Source organism: Suricata suricatta, chromosome 9, assembly GCF_006229205.1.
Source record: "Suricata suricatta isolate VVHF042 chromosome 9, meerkat_22Aug2017_6uvM2_HiC, whole genome shotgun sequence".
Taxonomy (NCBI): domain Eukaryota; kingdom Metazoa; phylum Chordata; class Mammalia; order Carnivora; family Herpestidae; genus Suricata; species Suricata suricatta.
In genome coordinates, this window is record NC_043708.1 from 10,230,706 (window position 1) to 10,245,848 (window position 15,143).

At 51.9% G+C, this 15,143-nt stretch overlaps 1 protein-coding gene across 4 annotated transcripts in view; it reads left to right on the forward strand.

The window, feature by feature from the left end:
• The window catches only part of BTBD7 (BTB domain containing 7), a 79,360-nt gene extending 68,184 nt beyond the window's left edge, over positions 1–11,176 (forward strand). For 3 of the 4 annotated variants that reach the window (XM_029950771.1, XM_029950773.1, XM_029950772.1), the window contains one exon: positions 347–2,169. In XM_029950771.1, the coding sequence (XP_029806631.1) occupies positions 347–1,162 (816 nt within the window). In that variant the 3' untranslated portion in view covers positions 1,163–2,169. Of the gene's footprint in view, positions 1–346; positions 2,170–6,674; positions 6,858–8,085; positions 8,169–8,445; positions 8,617–9,178; positions 9,298–11,141 lie in introns of those variants that run through there. The other variant, XR_003912968.1, reaches the window with a different exon arrangement.
• The last annotated feature ends 3,967 nt before the right edge of the window (positions 11,177–15,143 follow it).

Below are 15,143 nucleotides of genomic sequence, written 5' to 3' on the forward strand. Positions count from 1 at the left end.
AACAGTTAAGCACGCCATGGCTCATCAGTACAGTGGAATAGTAATCTCAAAATTCAGTGACACAATTATATATGTACTACATTTTGTGAAAATTAATATATGTGCAGAGGAAAAGAAGAAGTGAGAAATACCTCAAAATGTTAATGGTGATTATTTCAGGGAAGGTTAATGTTTTTGTTTTGGGGTGTTTGGAGCCTTTATGGTTTTCTTTATTTTTATCATTCTTAAAAATAAGCGTGAATTACTTTTATAATGAGGAAGCAAAATCATTTTGAACATTATTTTTACTAAGAGGGACTCCTGGGCCTTTTTCTTTTAACCTCTTTTCCTTTACCTCTGTTTGCAGTGCACACAGCCTGTGCTCAATGATCTGATGCCGGACATCGCCATGGGCGTGTCCACACTGTCCCTCAAGGACAGGAGGCTTCCAGAACTGGCTGTAGACACGGAATTGAGCCAGTCAGTTTCTGAAGGAGGACCAGGGCCTCCCCAGCACCTGTCATGTATTCCACAGAGGCATACACACACGTCTCGAAAGAAACACACATTAGAGCAAAAACCAGACGCTCGAGAAAATCAGCAGGAATATCCGGATTTCTATGACTTCTCAAATGCTGCTTGCAGACCTTCTACGCCTGCTCCTGGCAGACGCACCCCCTCCCCTTCGCAAGGTGGATATTTTGGTCCCGATTTGTATAGCCACAATAAGGCATCACCAAATGGCTTAAAGTCAGCCTACCTACCTAGCCAGACCTCTCCTAAGAAGCAGGAAGAAGCTAGGAGAGAGTATCCACTTTCCCCTGATGGGCATCCACACAGACAAAAGAATGAGCCGATACACCTTGATGTCGTGGAGCAACCTCCGCAGCGGTCAGACTTGCCTTTGGCAGCCTCAGAAGGTGTCGGCAGTGGCCCAGCCCACGTCAGGGGACGGACAGCAGTAGAAACTGACTTGACTTTTGGGCTGACTCCCAACAGACCCTCACATTCTGCATGCAGCTCTGAAGCTCCAGAAGAGAGACCCGGTAGGAGACTGGCTGACAGCGAGTCCCTGGGCCATGGAGCTCAGCGAAATTCCGATTTAGAAAGGGAAGATTCAATAAGCAGGGGAAGGAGGTCACCAAGCAAGCCAGACTTCCTCTACAAAAAGTCTGCCCTCTGAGAGCAACCTCCAAGTCGTCCGTGCCTGAGATGTGAAACATCCCATTTTATGATGTAACCCAACAACTTAGAGACCAGTTTATTGATGCCAGCTAACTCATTTTCACATTATTTTATTCTCGTTTTTGTATATACATGTTTATTAGACATGGCATGCTAAGAGGGTTATTTTGAATGCTGCATCTGTCTATTTTGTGTTTGAACAATTATGTGGGGAGGCATTTCTAAGAGCAAGCAAGCTGGCACTTTTTTTTTCTCTTTACAAATGATGGGATTTTTTTGCACTTGTACATTTATTTTATGTGTTGATTTTATATCAGTATGTTAAACTTTATTGCCACATTTAAAGGAACTGTATTTTCATACTTTTTTGCATTTTACCTTTCATCTACCAGTTTCCATGTGCATTGGATTGCACACTAAGATGTATTTTCTTATGAAATAGTTCTGTGTTTATTTTTTAATTATAGAAATTCCAAAGAACAGCACATCAAAATGCTCCTCTCTTTTCGGTAATTGTTTTAGTTCAGAAAGCTTCCTGCTCAGTCTCCATAAACCTAGTATCATTCTTTCTTATCGAGTCTTGGGAGCTGGTCTTCATTCCTCCAGCGGGAGTCCAATCAGGATCCTGGAGTTTTCTGCTGGTTCAGTAAAGAATAGAAAGGAGCAAAGCCTTTTGTGCCCAGGCTAAAGCTCTTGCTTTGTTCCCAGTGTGGACACGGTCAGAATCCCTGCGAATGCCGGTAGGTGGACCAGCGGATCACTAGATGAGGTTCTAGAGACATCAGCTTTCCTGGAATCCTAAGGCAGTGGGAACAGCGAAGTGACTTCCAGCACGCGCTACGGGATTTCGGGTTCTGAGCTCCGACTCTCCGGCTGAGGGCTGCTCGCTGCCTTCAGTTGTCTTGCTCTCTGTGGAAAAAAACAAAAGGGCTTCAGTCTTACGGATGTCATTTGGTGTTTGTAAGCCTATGTTTTCTTTTAAATGTTTTTCAAAGCGTGTCTGAATTTTGGTGTCCTGAAAAAGTTGTTGTAGAATGCATAATGCTTTGTCACCAAAAAAAGAAAAGGAACCCATTTTACCCCTCCCCCCCTCAGTGAAACACTAGGTGTCCACTTGAACTCCATTGGGGACGCTGGTTTGGGGTTTTCCTGAACCACTGCGCACGTGGGATCTTTGGAGATCCTCTCCCTTGGAAGGGCAATGTGTGAGCTAAGGACTGTTTCTGTTTTCTTACTCTTCAGTGTAAATATGTTAGTATTTGAGTTTTTAGATCACTTTGACATTATTTGAGCATTCACTTTGTATTTTTACAAACACATACACAGCCGTAGCACTTAGAAGAAAAGAGACTTCCTAACATCCCCTCGTATGAAGGAGGTCTGGGAGCCTCATTTCTGTGTATGTATATATATATAAAACTATGAATCACTCACACTCACTCTAAAACTATGCAGGGCTCGGGAGCCTGTACAAGCTACCGTAGAAATGAATTACATGCACTTTTAAGTAAATAGGTTTCTATTGGGTGTCAACAACTCTGGTTTCTCCCGAAGCTGTAGTTTCTCTTACAGTCTTTCCTACTTTACCCTGTGGATATACACTCAGGAATAATCTGACATTAAAAACCCCTAACAGTAGGTAGTCTCAAAGATGAGGAACACGCCGTCTATCCACGTCCACCGGCAGACCGCTGCCCCGCGCCGCCCGCCCGCCTAGTTAGCTGCTGCCGGGTGCGCGCCGGGCCCACCCTCCCGGAGCAAGCCCTCAGCCCCTGGGAGGTTGGCTAGCTTCGCCTTCGAGGCTCTTTTTTTTTAGAGGTAAAAAAACACAGGACTCTGTTCTCAGTTTTAGGTTTGACTCTATAATAGATGATGGTGTCTTTTGAAGCCAATCGCATTCTGTCTCTCTTCAGAAACAAAAACTGTTAGTCCCATCATATTCCTTAATGTGTATTTCTATACGTGTATTGACATGAATTATTTTGATATAGTTTTAAGTTTCTATTCTGAATTCAGACTGTATACCGCGCCGATACTACAGATAACAGTGAGTAGAGCTAATTTGGGTGGAAAACGCTTTCTCATCTCTGACCTGTATTTTTTAAAATGTTAGACAAGCTATTTGATGTCACACGTTCATTTTTATGAAAGTTTATCAAATATTTTCTTGTTCCCCAAACGTAAAAAAAAAAAAAAAAAAAAAAAGTGGCCACTGTTCCCACTTTAATTTATGAAGTTTGCTTTTACTAATTTGGTAGCTGCTCTGACTAAACTGTGTGTAGAGAGGAACTCGCTCTAATCCGTGGGATTGTGGACTGGTGTGACGCGCAGAAGGTGCGCAGAAGGTAAGCAGACGTGGCTTGTGTGCGCGCGCTCCGGTGGGCGTCAGTGGGCTTCTGAGGCACCGTGTGAGGTGTGGTGGCCAGGGTGGGCCACTCGCTGTGTGCCTCTGGCTCTGGGACCCACCTCTTCGGTCTTTTGTAATGCTAACTGGGCGTTGAAACCTTCTAATGCAGTTGCAGTAAATGAGAAGTCTGAGTAAGATGGCTCTTAGGGGGAAAACAGTATGTGTAATATAAAATTTAGCCCACAAGACCCAGCATTTCACTCGGTTTAGAAATCTCATGAGAACCAAATCTCAGAATCCCAGATCTCCTGTTGAGACCGCGGACAATCAGGCCTCAGACAATCTCCGCCCTCGGAGCCCGCGCGCGGCAGTTCAGAGGACTGCTGGTCAGCTCCTGGAGCGCAAAGAGAAGGTCGTGTTTCTTCAAGATGCTGTTGGTCTTTTTCTCACATTGTTGTTTTAGTTTTGTGATTTTGATGGATGATTTATGTTCAGGGTCACCTGCGACTCAAAAAGAAATAGCAGCATGAAAGGCAAAAGCGATCACTGAAAAGCAGCCCTTTGGGTTTTCGCATACCATGGCCTTTGTCCCACGCCCCTTAGCCTTCTCCAGGCACACGTCCCTAGACCTAAGCTCTCCTGGCGTTTTCCAGAACCAGTTGGATCTTCAGGATTTTTAACAAGTTCTTTATATTTGAGTCTTTTTGTAGAACTGTGAAACTTTACCTAATTCTTGGTTTTGCATCCTCAACTACTTATTACAAGATTGCCATCCTTTATTGGATTTTCTTTTGGTTGGTTGGTTGGTCACCTTCTGGCAGTGGTCGCCCTTGTCCATTTGAATGCAGGTGATGATGCAGAGTGCGGGGGGGGGGGGGGGGGGGGGGGGGGGGGGGGGGGCGGCAGGGACTCCCGGCAGACCCTGCACCAGACTCTGGAGGGAAAGGGTTAACATTTCTCAGTAACTACTCAACAAAATAGGTATTTACATAATGTGTAATCTGCCTTTTAGGGGGAAACATGTTTCATGAAACACTTCTAAGACACTTACTTTGCCATTCTAAGGCATTCATGTTTTTATCTTAGGAATGAACTCAAAGGGAAATGTTTGATTTTTTTTTTTTTTAATTATTATTTGGTTGACTTTCAACTTTGGGTTGAAAGTCACTATTGCAGCAGCAGTGATGGGTGCTATTCCCGGTTCTGCAATGGTTTACTTTGTCTACTAAGTGGTTTACTTTCAAACCTCATTGCGCATAACCTTACTAAAAGAGTTGCCGTCACACACTAAAAAGTATTTGACTATTTTCCATTAACACTGTTGTCTGAACAATGTTTTGTGAACTGTTAAGTTGTCTTCTTGTCCTGTAGATTGCAGCAGCGGTTATATAATTGTTGGCAAGTATTGGGATTTGTTTTTCATTCTAGAAAACCCTCAGACCCTGTGTCAATCTTCCACATTCTGAATATTATAATGCTGTGGCTGTTTCTATAGAAAGTTGACTTGCAAGTGTGTGTCTTGAAAGTAACCTCTCGTGTTTGTATGTTTACGTGGGTTCTAAGAGATGAGCTCTGGACGCTTCGCTGTGTGCTACCCGTAACTCTGCGTCAGGGTCCCGTGGGCGGGTGGGGCCCTGCTCTTAGACCGGCTGGCTGAGAGAAAGGTCCCTGAACCCCTCTTGCTGTTTATGCGCCACGTCTATACTTCAGAGAGGTGGTGTCTTCTACAACACTGCATTTCTTGTGGTTGTGCTGTTACTGGTATAAAGTCAAGTGCCTTCAATGCTAAAGGCTCAGAAATTTTTCTTAAACTGATTTCATGTCCTATGCAAGTGTTTTCTACAACCTGCATAACCAGTACTTTGTAAAACTTGTTTACGCTTCAATTGTACATAGTGTTTTTTAAAGAAATATATAGTATTTTTATTTAGGTACCTCCAAACTTGAATTCGTCCGTGTGAAGCATTGTAAAATGATACATTTCTCTTTTGAGTATCATTATGGTTGTACAAAGGTTTCCACTGGTTCTATTTTTCTACTGTTACTGATGAGCATGTAGCACTGACTTTATCCTCCATATAGTTGGCATTTCCAATAAACAGCTTGTATAGAACCTGTTGGCTTGGATCGTCTATTTCGGCCCCAGAGCGTGCGGTCCTCAACTCTGCGGCCGTTGTGCCGCTCCAGGGGCAGAATTGGGAGGAAAGGTGAACGTCCCCTCTTTCCAGGGTTTCAACCCATCAGGGGCTTTTTTAAATTACTACGGTTTTCTCGGAATACCGCATTGTTGTCTGAGTCCGATTCATTCTTTTATTTCAATGGGACATTTCTGAGAGATTTCAGCTTACAGACTTTAGCAAAGTTACTTACACAGGCGTCTCCAAAGGAAGTTCTGCGTTCTGCCCAGTGAACCCCCGCCCGGAGGGTGCCAAGCGCGGCGCTCCGTCAGTGAGAGGTCCAGATGCACAGGTGTCCAAGTGTCTGTGCTGCTTTCTCTTTCAAACTAGGGCTCATCCATAGTTTTCAACTTGAAAGAGTAGTGGAGTCATGATCTAGCCCAGGTTTCTGAAAAACTGTATGTGAAATAGAAAGTTTCCTAATTCCCAGTTTCTATAAAATCAGTATCATTCTTTAATCACTTTACTAATAAGTTCATTCTAACCTTTCCCCCTTTGTGCCTTACTAAGGCAATTCACTGTATTTTGTGACCATCTCAGGTTTAATTGTGGCTTTAAGATAAAACAGAAGGGTTTTTTGTATGTGAGCTTCTTAAAAATTGAAAATTGAATAAGTCAGCTTTCACTCCGGAGGGCCCTGGGACGGCGGGTGCAGCCACATCCGGGCCCCTCCTCAGAGCATGGAGGAGCAGTTCCTGGGTCCAGTCTCTGCAGCGCACAGAGCCAACAGGACCCCTCTTCCCAGAAACTTGGGACTCTTGCTGGAAATGACTTTTGTCCCAGACTCAAAGCAGTGCAGAGCAGTAGGAGGTTATCGCGGCTGAGGGGAAGACTGGCTTGACATGGCCCGGGAATGAATGGGAGGAGAAACGGGTGCCAGATTCAGTAGGAGGCACTTTATTTTTTTTTTCTTTAATCAACGAATGAATTAGATATTATTTCCTTTAATCCTCTTTGAATTACATGCTATCACTATTTTATTACAGATGAGAAAACCAAAGCACAGGGATATCAAGTAACTTGTCCAAGGTCACACAGCTAATAAGTTGGTAGAGGCCCCAGGCTCAAACCCAGTGTGGCTCTGGAGCCCAGGTTCTCAACCATGGAATTGTACGGCGCACCAGGAATTACGGTGGCCCAGGCAGGGACATAACGTGCCAGGAACGGAGGTAGGCATGAGCGTGGCGTGAGTTTGTTTTGCAAACATTTATTTGTTCAAGAAGTAAGTGACTTCTAACTGCCAGACTGCCGAGTTTTGAAGTGATGGTGATGAACAAAACAGTCGTGCCCCTAACAATTTCTGGGTCTCGAGGAATAAAAGACCCTGGATTGTTACAGAGGTTAAGGCTGGGGTCTGACTGGTCCCGGGATTGGGAAGACCATGTGGACGTGCACTGCAGAGTGTGGTCAAGGGAAAGCCCAAGCCACAGGGCAAGGAGGAGAGGGACTGGGGAGGGGTTTCTAGGGAGATGCAGAACCTGAGGCAGGAGGAGTCAGGCCGGCAGAGAGTCGGGAGTCTGACGTCGGTCGTGTGCCCTTGGCCATTCGGTGCAAGCTAGGTGCTCGGGAAAGGGTCCAAGCTGGGGGTGCTGGGTGGGAGTTGTCCACATATGTGGGGGTGCGGAAAGCCTCAGGAGTAGATGAGTGACTATGGGGGAAGGTTTAAGATGAAAAGAGGGCTCTGTCAGTTAAGCGTCCAACTTCGGCTCAGGTCATGATCTCATGGTTTGTGAGTCCAAGCCCTGCGTCGGGCTCTGCTGACAGCTCAGAGCTTGGAGCCTGCTTCAGATTCTGTGTCTCCCTCTCTGCCCCTCCCCCGCTCACACACATCTCAAAAATAAACATTGGGGGGAAAATGACGGAAAGAAGGCCCAGGAATCAACTTGGGGGAACTCTGACCTTCCCAGTTCAGCTAGCAGGAGCTGCTGGCTAAGGCCGCCCACCAGGAAGAAAGGAAACCAGCATGTGTGGCATCCAAAGGCCAGGCTGCTTAAAAAGCCAGGACTATGAGGCACGTGGGTGGCTCAGTCTATTAAGACTTTGGCTCAGGTCATGATCTCGTAGTTCTGTGAAGTTCGAGCTCCATGTCAGGTTCTGTGCTGACAGTGCAGAGCCTGCCTGGGACTCTCCCTGGCCATCTCAAAACAAAACAAACAAAACAAAAAAAAAGCAGGGACTATGATCTTCAGAATATAGAAAGTAAAAGAAGTGAAAATACACAGTAACGCACATGATGCTCCTACTTGTGGGAAAACAAGACAATGGAGGTCTGTAATACGCTCGCATAGACGTAAAGATGTCCACAGGGCATTCCAGGGTGCCCGAAGGGGCGTTGTCAGTGGGTGGGGGCTTAACGGGTTGAATTTGCAAGTTACATGCATATATTCCCTTTTCAAGCTAACTAAAAGAAGTTAGAGGCCAATTCCACGCCCTCCTCAGAAGTCAACCCAGTGGCTGCTGCTGCTCAGAGATTTGGGAAGGTAAGGCCCAAAGATGCTTTGAGCTGGCAGCCCGCGGAGGACAGGGGGCTGGCGGGGCTGCAGGCTGGGGGGACGGGGTGGGAGGTGAGATGCAGACACAAGCTGAGCGGCTCTGGGGTGGGGGCGGGGGAGAGGAGCTGGGAGACCCCATTCCTGATCCAGCTGCTTTCTGCGGTGTTCGGAGATCGGGCAGCAGTAGCTGAATGTTCGTCTTAGAATCCTCAACACCCTGGAGGGTCCCTGGTCGCAGGTACCAGTACCTACATTCCCCACTTAGTGGTTCCAGGGACGGAGATGTGTGGTCGTTCCTAGTGTGTGGTCATCTTCCGTACAGAGGACAGTGGCCTGCCGCCTCCCAGGAAGTCAACCTCAGGATCCCCAGATCCTCCTGTCACGTGCTCTCTTGTCTGGATTTGAAGGGTGTTCCCTTTGACAGGAAGGACGGAAGGTACAAGGCTCTGCCCTCCATCACCTGCTAACCTTGCACTGTCCCTACTCCAAATGCATGCATGTCATTGATAATGACATTGGAATTTTTCATGGGCTTCACTTCAGTGACCCCCTGACACGTCCCTCCATCTGCATATTTCTGCCCCCTGAACCCCTTGTTACTCAGTCTCTGAGACCTCCCCACGTGCCCGCCCTGGAGCTGGCCATGCACGTTTCCTCAGACGCCCGCCTGAGCTCTGCTCAGCCCCTGGGCCGCGTCCTCCTCCGAGGGCCCCCGGGCGGGAGCCTTACGTCCTGGCAGGGCCCCTGATTTGCAGGCCGGCAGCACTTGTCTCTAAACCTTGGGGAATCTGCTGGATGGTGGCCGGTCTTCGGAGGGAGTGAGGAAGGTGAGGCCAGGACAGTCACTGGGGCACCAACCAGGGCACATCCGGGCCTCAGGGACCTGGGGCCAAGCAGCTAACGGTACCCCAGGGGCTCATCCTCAAATGGGGCGGCAGCCCGTTACTCGCTGAGCTCTGACAGTGGACTTTGTGTTCTTTTGCCTCCTAATCCTCAAGGCACCCTGAACCAAAGTCTTGTTCCTGTTCTCGAGCAAGAAACTCCTCCGACCCGCCTTGCAGCTGCGGCCTCCTGCACACTCCTCCTGAAACCCTGCACCCTCTCGCCGTTCGGCTACGTGAGTATCCTCCATATCCAGAATCTTCTCTGGGATGTACCATAAATACCTCCCCACCCTCTGGGCCTGAACTAAAAGCAGCGGCTCTTCCCTTTTCTGCCTATCCCAGCAGGTGCGCCCAACCCCTGAGAGACCAGGGCACCCCCACTTCCCACTGCCCCGGGCTCCCCGCCCTGCCGGGGCCTCGCCCAGCCCTCGGGACTCTCCGGGACTCTCCGGCTCCCGTGGAAGTCCCTGACCCCGCCCATCACCCCGCCCTGCCCGGGGTGTCCCGTCCCCTCAACACCTTCCTCTTCCTCTTCCACTTCCACCTCAGCGGGGTCCCAGCTCTCCGGACACCCTGCAGCCTGCTCCTGAGCATGGGCTCCTTCCAGCACCTTCCATGCACTGGGGGTCAGGATGGCAGGTAGGCGGTGGCCTCCCTCAGTCGCACCTCAAAGCTCCCACCGTCTGCCAGCCCTGCGGCCCTGCTCACCACCTCCCCCACCACGGGCTCTCCTTTCAGGCCCCGATTCAGCCCGGCTGTTGTCCTCCCCACCCACGTCCTCACCGCCTCCAGCTCCCCACTCTTCCATTTCGCTGCCCACTCCGTGACACGCCTTGTCCCCAGCAGGGCTCGCCTCACTTCCTGCTCTCAGGCCCCATCTCCCCTGGCCAGGTCCTCCCCACGCCCCTCTTGTGCCCTCTCTGGAACTCCGGCCCCTGACCTCCCCACGCCCCCGCTGCAGTGTCTGCCTCCTCCCCTCTGCAGTCCGACGGCCATCCCCTTGGCCAAACTCAACGCATAAACAATGGCCGCGGCCGTGGCCTGTGCCCAGACCCAGCTTTGAGGGACTGCTGAAGACAGTCATGTGGTCCCCAGCCCTCGCCTGCTCTCCCCACCTTCCCAAAAGGCCCCCCTCCAGCTCACTGCTTGCTCCTTGGCCTTGCAGGCCAGATGCCGTCCAATGGACACTCAGCGCTGGCCTCGGACTAACACACCTCCCACACGCCCGGCTCCTGGTGCAGGGAGGCAGCCTGGCCCCCGGCCCCGTGGGCTCTGGAGCCCACCCTCTCCTGTCTCCTAAGGCCTCCCTTGGCCAGCGATGCTCTCACCTGCAGCCCCTCTGCTCCGGGGGTCACCTCCTCACACAGCACTTAGTCACCCTAGTGTCTCTGACTCAGGTGCATGTCCTCCCTCTCCCGCCCACCCTCCTCCCTGTACTGCCAGCTGTTGGCTCCCCTCCCTCCCCGCCGCCACCGCTGGCCTGGTCCCCAACCACCTTCGTGTGATGAAGTGTGGAGGGCACTGGGGAGTGTGCGTGACTGCTGGGAGTCGATGTTAGGGGACAGGCTGGCAAGGCTCTGTCCCTGGGCAGGCCTCTTCTCTCCTTCCTCTGTCGTGGGAACCAGCTACCCACAGATGACAGGAACTCCGCAACGTCCTCGGTCAACAGGGAAGCCTGCCCGGCAGTAGGGACCCTGTTTGTCTGTCGGGGTGCCTGCCATGTGTGCCCAGTCCCAGAGTTCAGGACCAGGGGCCCATGACCCCACAGAGTGAGTCACGTGACCCAAATCGGCTTTATGAGGGATGAAGGGGAGGGGTGGGGAAGAAACCCACCCACCTCACCTCTTTGTCTCGTGGCCCAGTTGGCTTAAGCATGTCTAGATCTCAACAGACACTTTTCATCCTATGTGACTTGGCAACAGTGACCCCATGACACCCGTAGCTTCTGTGCCGTGGCTCCTGGGCCCTGTCCTGCCGCTCTGGCTGCCTCTTGGCTTCCTGTTTCTCCGCTATTCTTTTCTTTTCTTTCTTCTTTTTTTTTTTTATTTATTTATTTATTTTTTTTTTTGAGAGACAGAGACAGCACAAGCAGGGAAGGGTCGGAGAGAGAGGGAGATACAGAATTCGAAGCAGGCTCCAGGCTCTGAGCAGTCAGCACTGTGAGAACATGACCTGAGCCGAAGCCAGATGCTTACACCCGCGTGCTCCTCAGCTCATCTTTCCGACCTTGGCGCTCCTGGCATCCTCCCTCCTGACTCTTCACATCTCCCCGAGGGAGGGCTTCTTCTTTCCCACGGCTTCCTTCACTCAGCCTGCCGATGACTCCCAGCTCCGCCCCTGCCTTGGCCCCTGGGCGTCAGGCCCATTGACGACGCCTCCTCTCTGACGCCCCCACCAAGCACGGCCATCCAACCCAGCACCGTCCTCCCAAACCTACCCGGTGCCGCCACAGAGCAGTTGGTCCCTCCCTCTGTGCTGTCCACTCCGGGGCCCCAGCCATCGTGCAAGGTGGAGACTCCATGTCCACAGACCCCCAAGTCACTAGTGGACACCGCAGTCTTCCTTGGACACCCTGGGATCACACGGCGAGCTCCAGCGGCCTCCCACTTTTTAAAAAAAAAATTTAATGTTTGTTTATTTTTGAGAAAGAGACAGTGCAAGCAGGGAAGGGACAGAGAGAGACAGACAGAATCGGAAGCAGGCTCCAGGCTCTGAGCTGTCAGCACAGAGCCTGACACGGGGCTCGAACCCACAGACTATGAGATCATGCCCTGAGCCGAGTCTGATGCTTAACAGACTGTGAACCACCCAGGCGCCTGCCGCGGCCTCTCTCTTCACCGTGGCGCCACCTTGTGGACTAGCGCGTCCAGCACACTGACCCTCACTTCAGCCTTGCCTTCAGGAGTCCCTTCCCTTGCCCCCCAGGGAGACACAAGCTGTCGGCGAGAAGGCACCCTGGACACAGAGTGACAAGGTTGTGGAAAGGTGATCCCCTAGGTCCTGTCGGGCCGTGGGCCAAAAAGGTTCGAACGGCCGATGTGACAAAAGCTGCCACGCCGAGAGGAGAGGACTGTGCAGACACCACATTGCTCTGGACGACGCTCCTTAGTTACTCAGAAACACTTATTGGGCGCCTCCTGCATGCCAGGCCCTGAGCTGGAGACAAAAGGGTGAAGATGGGAACCACTTGGTGGAGCATATTTTCATTTTCTAAATGCTTTCACCCTGATGACGTCACAGACTCGGCTTCCTCTACTAAAAGAAAGTCACCGAACCAAACACATAGCAAGAGACCTTGGTCTTGCCTCGCTCTTGCTGAGTTACCGCGGGTTCGGCTCTGCTCCGCCAGCCTGTTTCCTCGCCAGCCGCTCGGTAATAGCAATGGTCACCACTTGGTTAACTGCCAACCATTAACCGGTCAGCTGTCAGCACAGCTGCCCCTAATTCTCGCCACAGAAGTGTCATGACCCCCACTGGGCAGAAGGGGAGACCGAGGCTGGGGAAGTGTGAGGGCAGGTCTGCCCGGCCTCGTGCTGCAGTTCCCCTCACCGCCCTTGTCCCGTGGTCATCGTGGCCCTGTCCTGAGCCTCACCGCCCGGAGAGGATGCTAAGCTCGGAGGTGCTGGGGAGGGGACTGCCAGTGGGCGTCCGGGGCTCGGTGCCCCCAGGAAAGGCCACAGGCTCCATGATGGGCCCACAGCTCTGTGCTTCTTTCCGGCCACCCAGTGGCCGCTGGTGCCGAGGGCCCCCCAGTGGTCGGCCTGGCCACTGCTGCCCTTGTCCTCTCTCCTGCGTCACTTCCCCTGGAGGGTGAAGTCTCTGCGCCTTCCTTCGGGGTCTCCTTCCATCCCTGCATCTGGCCTGGGGAGGCTGAGCTGGTGTCTCGGTTCTTGGAAGGTTTAGAGAAACCTCCCTGAAGTGCTTTAGATGCCGGAAGCCGGTTCCATTGTGTCGGGTGCGTCTAAGTCAATAAAACCACAAAAAGTGTCCTTTCCCTCTCAGCCTAGGGCAAAACGGGAATCCTGTGATGGAGTGAGGCCAGTGAGGCCAGGCGGGAGCAGTGGGTCACTGCTTCTCAGAGACTCGGTTTCTACGTCTCTGAATGGGGAAGAACAATGATATTTGTAGGGTGACTATGAGGGACAAGTGAGATCATGTTCACAGAAGCTTCCAGAAGCTTCCGGCTCCCATCTGCGTGTGTTGAGGTGGAGCAACGGCCCCGGGGGCAAGCGTTGGGCCAGGCTCCAGCACTGGATTAACGAGCTGGAAAGACAGTCCCTGACTCACAGGACTTCCAGTTTAACGGGGAGGACAGACATTAAGCAAATAAACTGAATATGTCACGGCTGCCTGAGCCAAGGCCGGGACAATGTGAAGGAGTGAGCGCCACGCCTGCGGCCCAGGAGTCTCCATCCTCCTCTGAGAGGTCGTCGAGGGGAGGGGACGCCGGGCAGGAGCGCCGGAGCCTCAGTCAGCAGCAGTTGACCTGCAAACGGACAGAGAATCTATGGAATGAAATTAGTGACTTCAGACTCTGTAGCTTCTACGAACAAACCTTGCGGAGCAGGTGCAGCTGTCATTCCCAGGTGGCTCCTTATTTCCCCGGTTGATGCCACTTTACGGATGGGCCCGGGCCTGCTAACTGGGGTGAGCGCTCCTGAGGGAGCTGAGACCCCTTCCCACGCACGGGGTGCTGGGACCTGACACGCCGCCCACCCCACCATGGCGTCCCGCCTCTCACATCGGGAACAGCTGTGCCCAGGGCAAGAGAGGACCCTGTTGATCCCAGGGTACGGGCACCCAGGACCCCGGAGACCCCAGGGGCTGACCTTACTGCACAAACATGCTTGCTGGGGAGTGAGACAGCATAGACGGGTTGGTTGTTGTGATGGTTGATTTTATGCGTCAGCCTGACTCGGCCATGGGGTGCCCAGACATCGGGGCAGCATGATGTCTGGGTGTCTGTGAGGGGGCTTCCTGATGAGGGTAGCGTTAGATGGAGGGGCTGGGTACAGCAGGCAGCCCTTCCCGGCAGGGGTGGGGGCAGGCGGGCATCCTCCGATCCGTTGAGGATCTGAAAAGAAGAAAAAGGTGGAGAAACGAACACTCTACTCTCCGCCCGACTGTCCGAGCCGGGACATTGATCTTCTGAACGGGAGAGCCCGTCAGCTCTCAGCTGCGGCTTCCATCGCCAGCTCCCCTCGGGTCTGGGTCTTCAGCCCTAGACTGGAGCCACGCCTCCAGCGTTTCCGACGGCAGCTGACGGACGGCAGATGGCAGGACTTCTCCGCCTCCATCGTCATGTGAGCCGATTCCTCATGATGTGTACAGATAATACGCATCGTCTGCAGGTGAACGTGCGTGTGTACACACACACGTACCCAATAGGATATGTCTCTATGTCCTATCAGTTCTGTTTCTCCAGAGAACCCTCATCCAGTTATAAAACTTGTTGCTCGAACTACTGAGGAGCCTTCAGGCCCGAGGCGGAGGCAAGAGGGAGGCCAGGAGACTGGGATGTGGGATGTGGGTGGGAGGAAGGGGGAGCCCAAGCCACGCACCGGCAGGAGGAGAGTTGGCTGAGGAGAAGCCCAGGTGGGAGTTGCCAGGTGGGCAAAGGCAGGTGCCTGAGAGCGTCATGAACAGCCCCTCCCACTCTGCCGGAGGCATCACTGGGAGAAGACCAAAGATTTGATGGGAGGCCGGTGGAAAAGTCCAGAAGCCACAACCAGCCTTTTTCTTGGGAAAATACACCAAGGACTGGGAGAACAGGGGATCTGAGTGCCGCCTGAGGCAGCCAGCACTCTGGCACTGCAGGTGAACCATAGTAGAGTTCTCTGCTCCAGAAAAGTCTACTAGTTGTCATGCTTCAGGTAGGGCTTGATCCAGGGGCTTGATGCCTGAATCACCAAATCTCTCTTTCCTTTTTGCCTTCCATGGTGTCAACTCCCTCCAAAGACTGACCCCTCCAGTGCTTAGATTGATACCAGCAGCTGGAACAGTGTGATCAATGAACCTCAAACCACATGGCAGGAAGTGGGGGAGCAGAGATTGGGGCACTGCACCAACAGCATGGAGA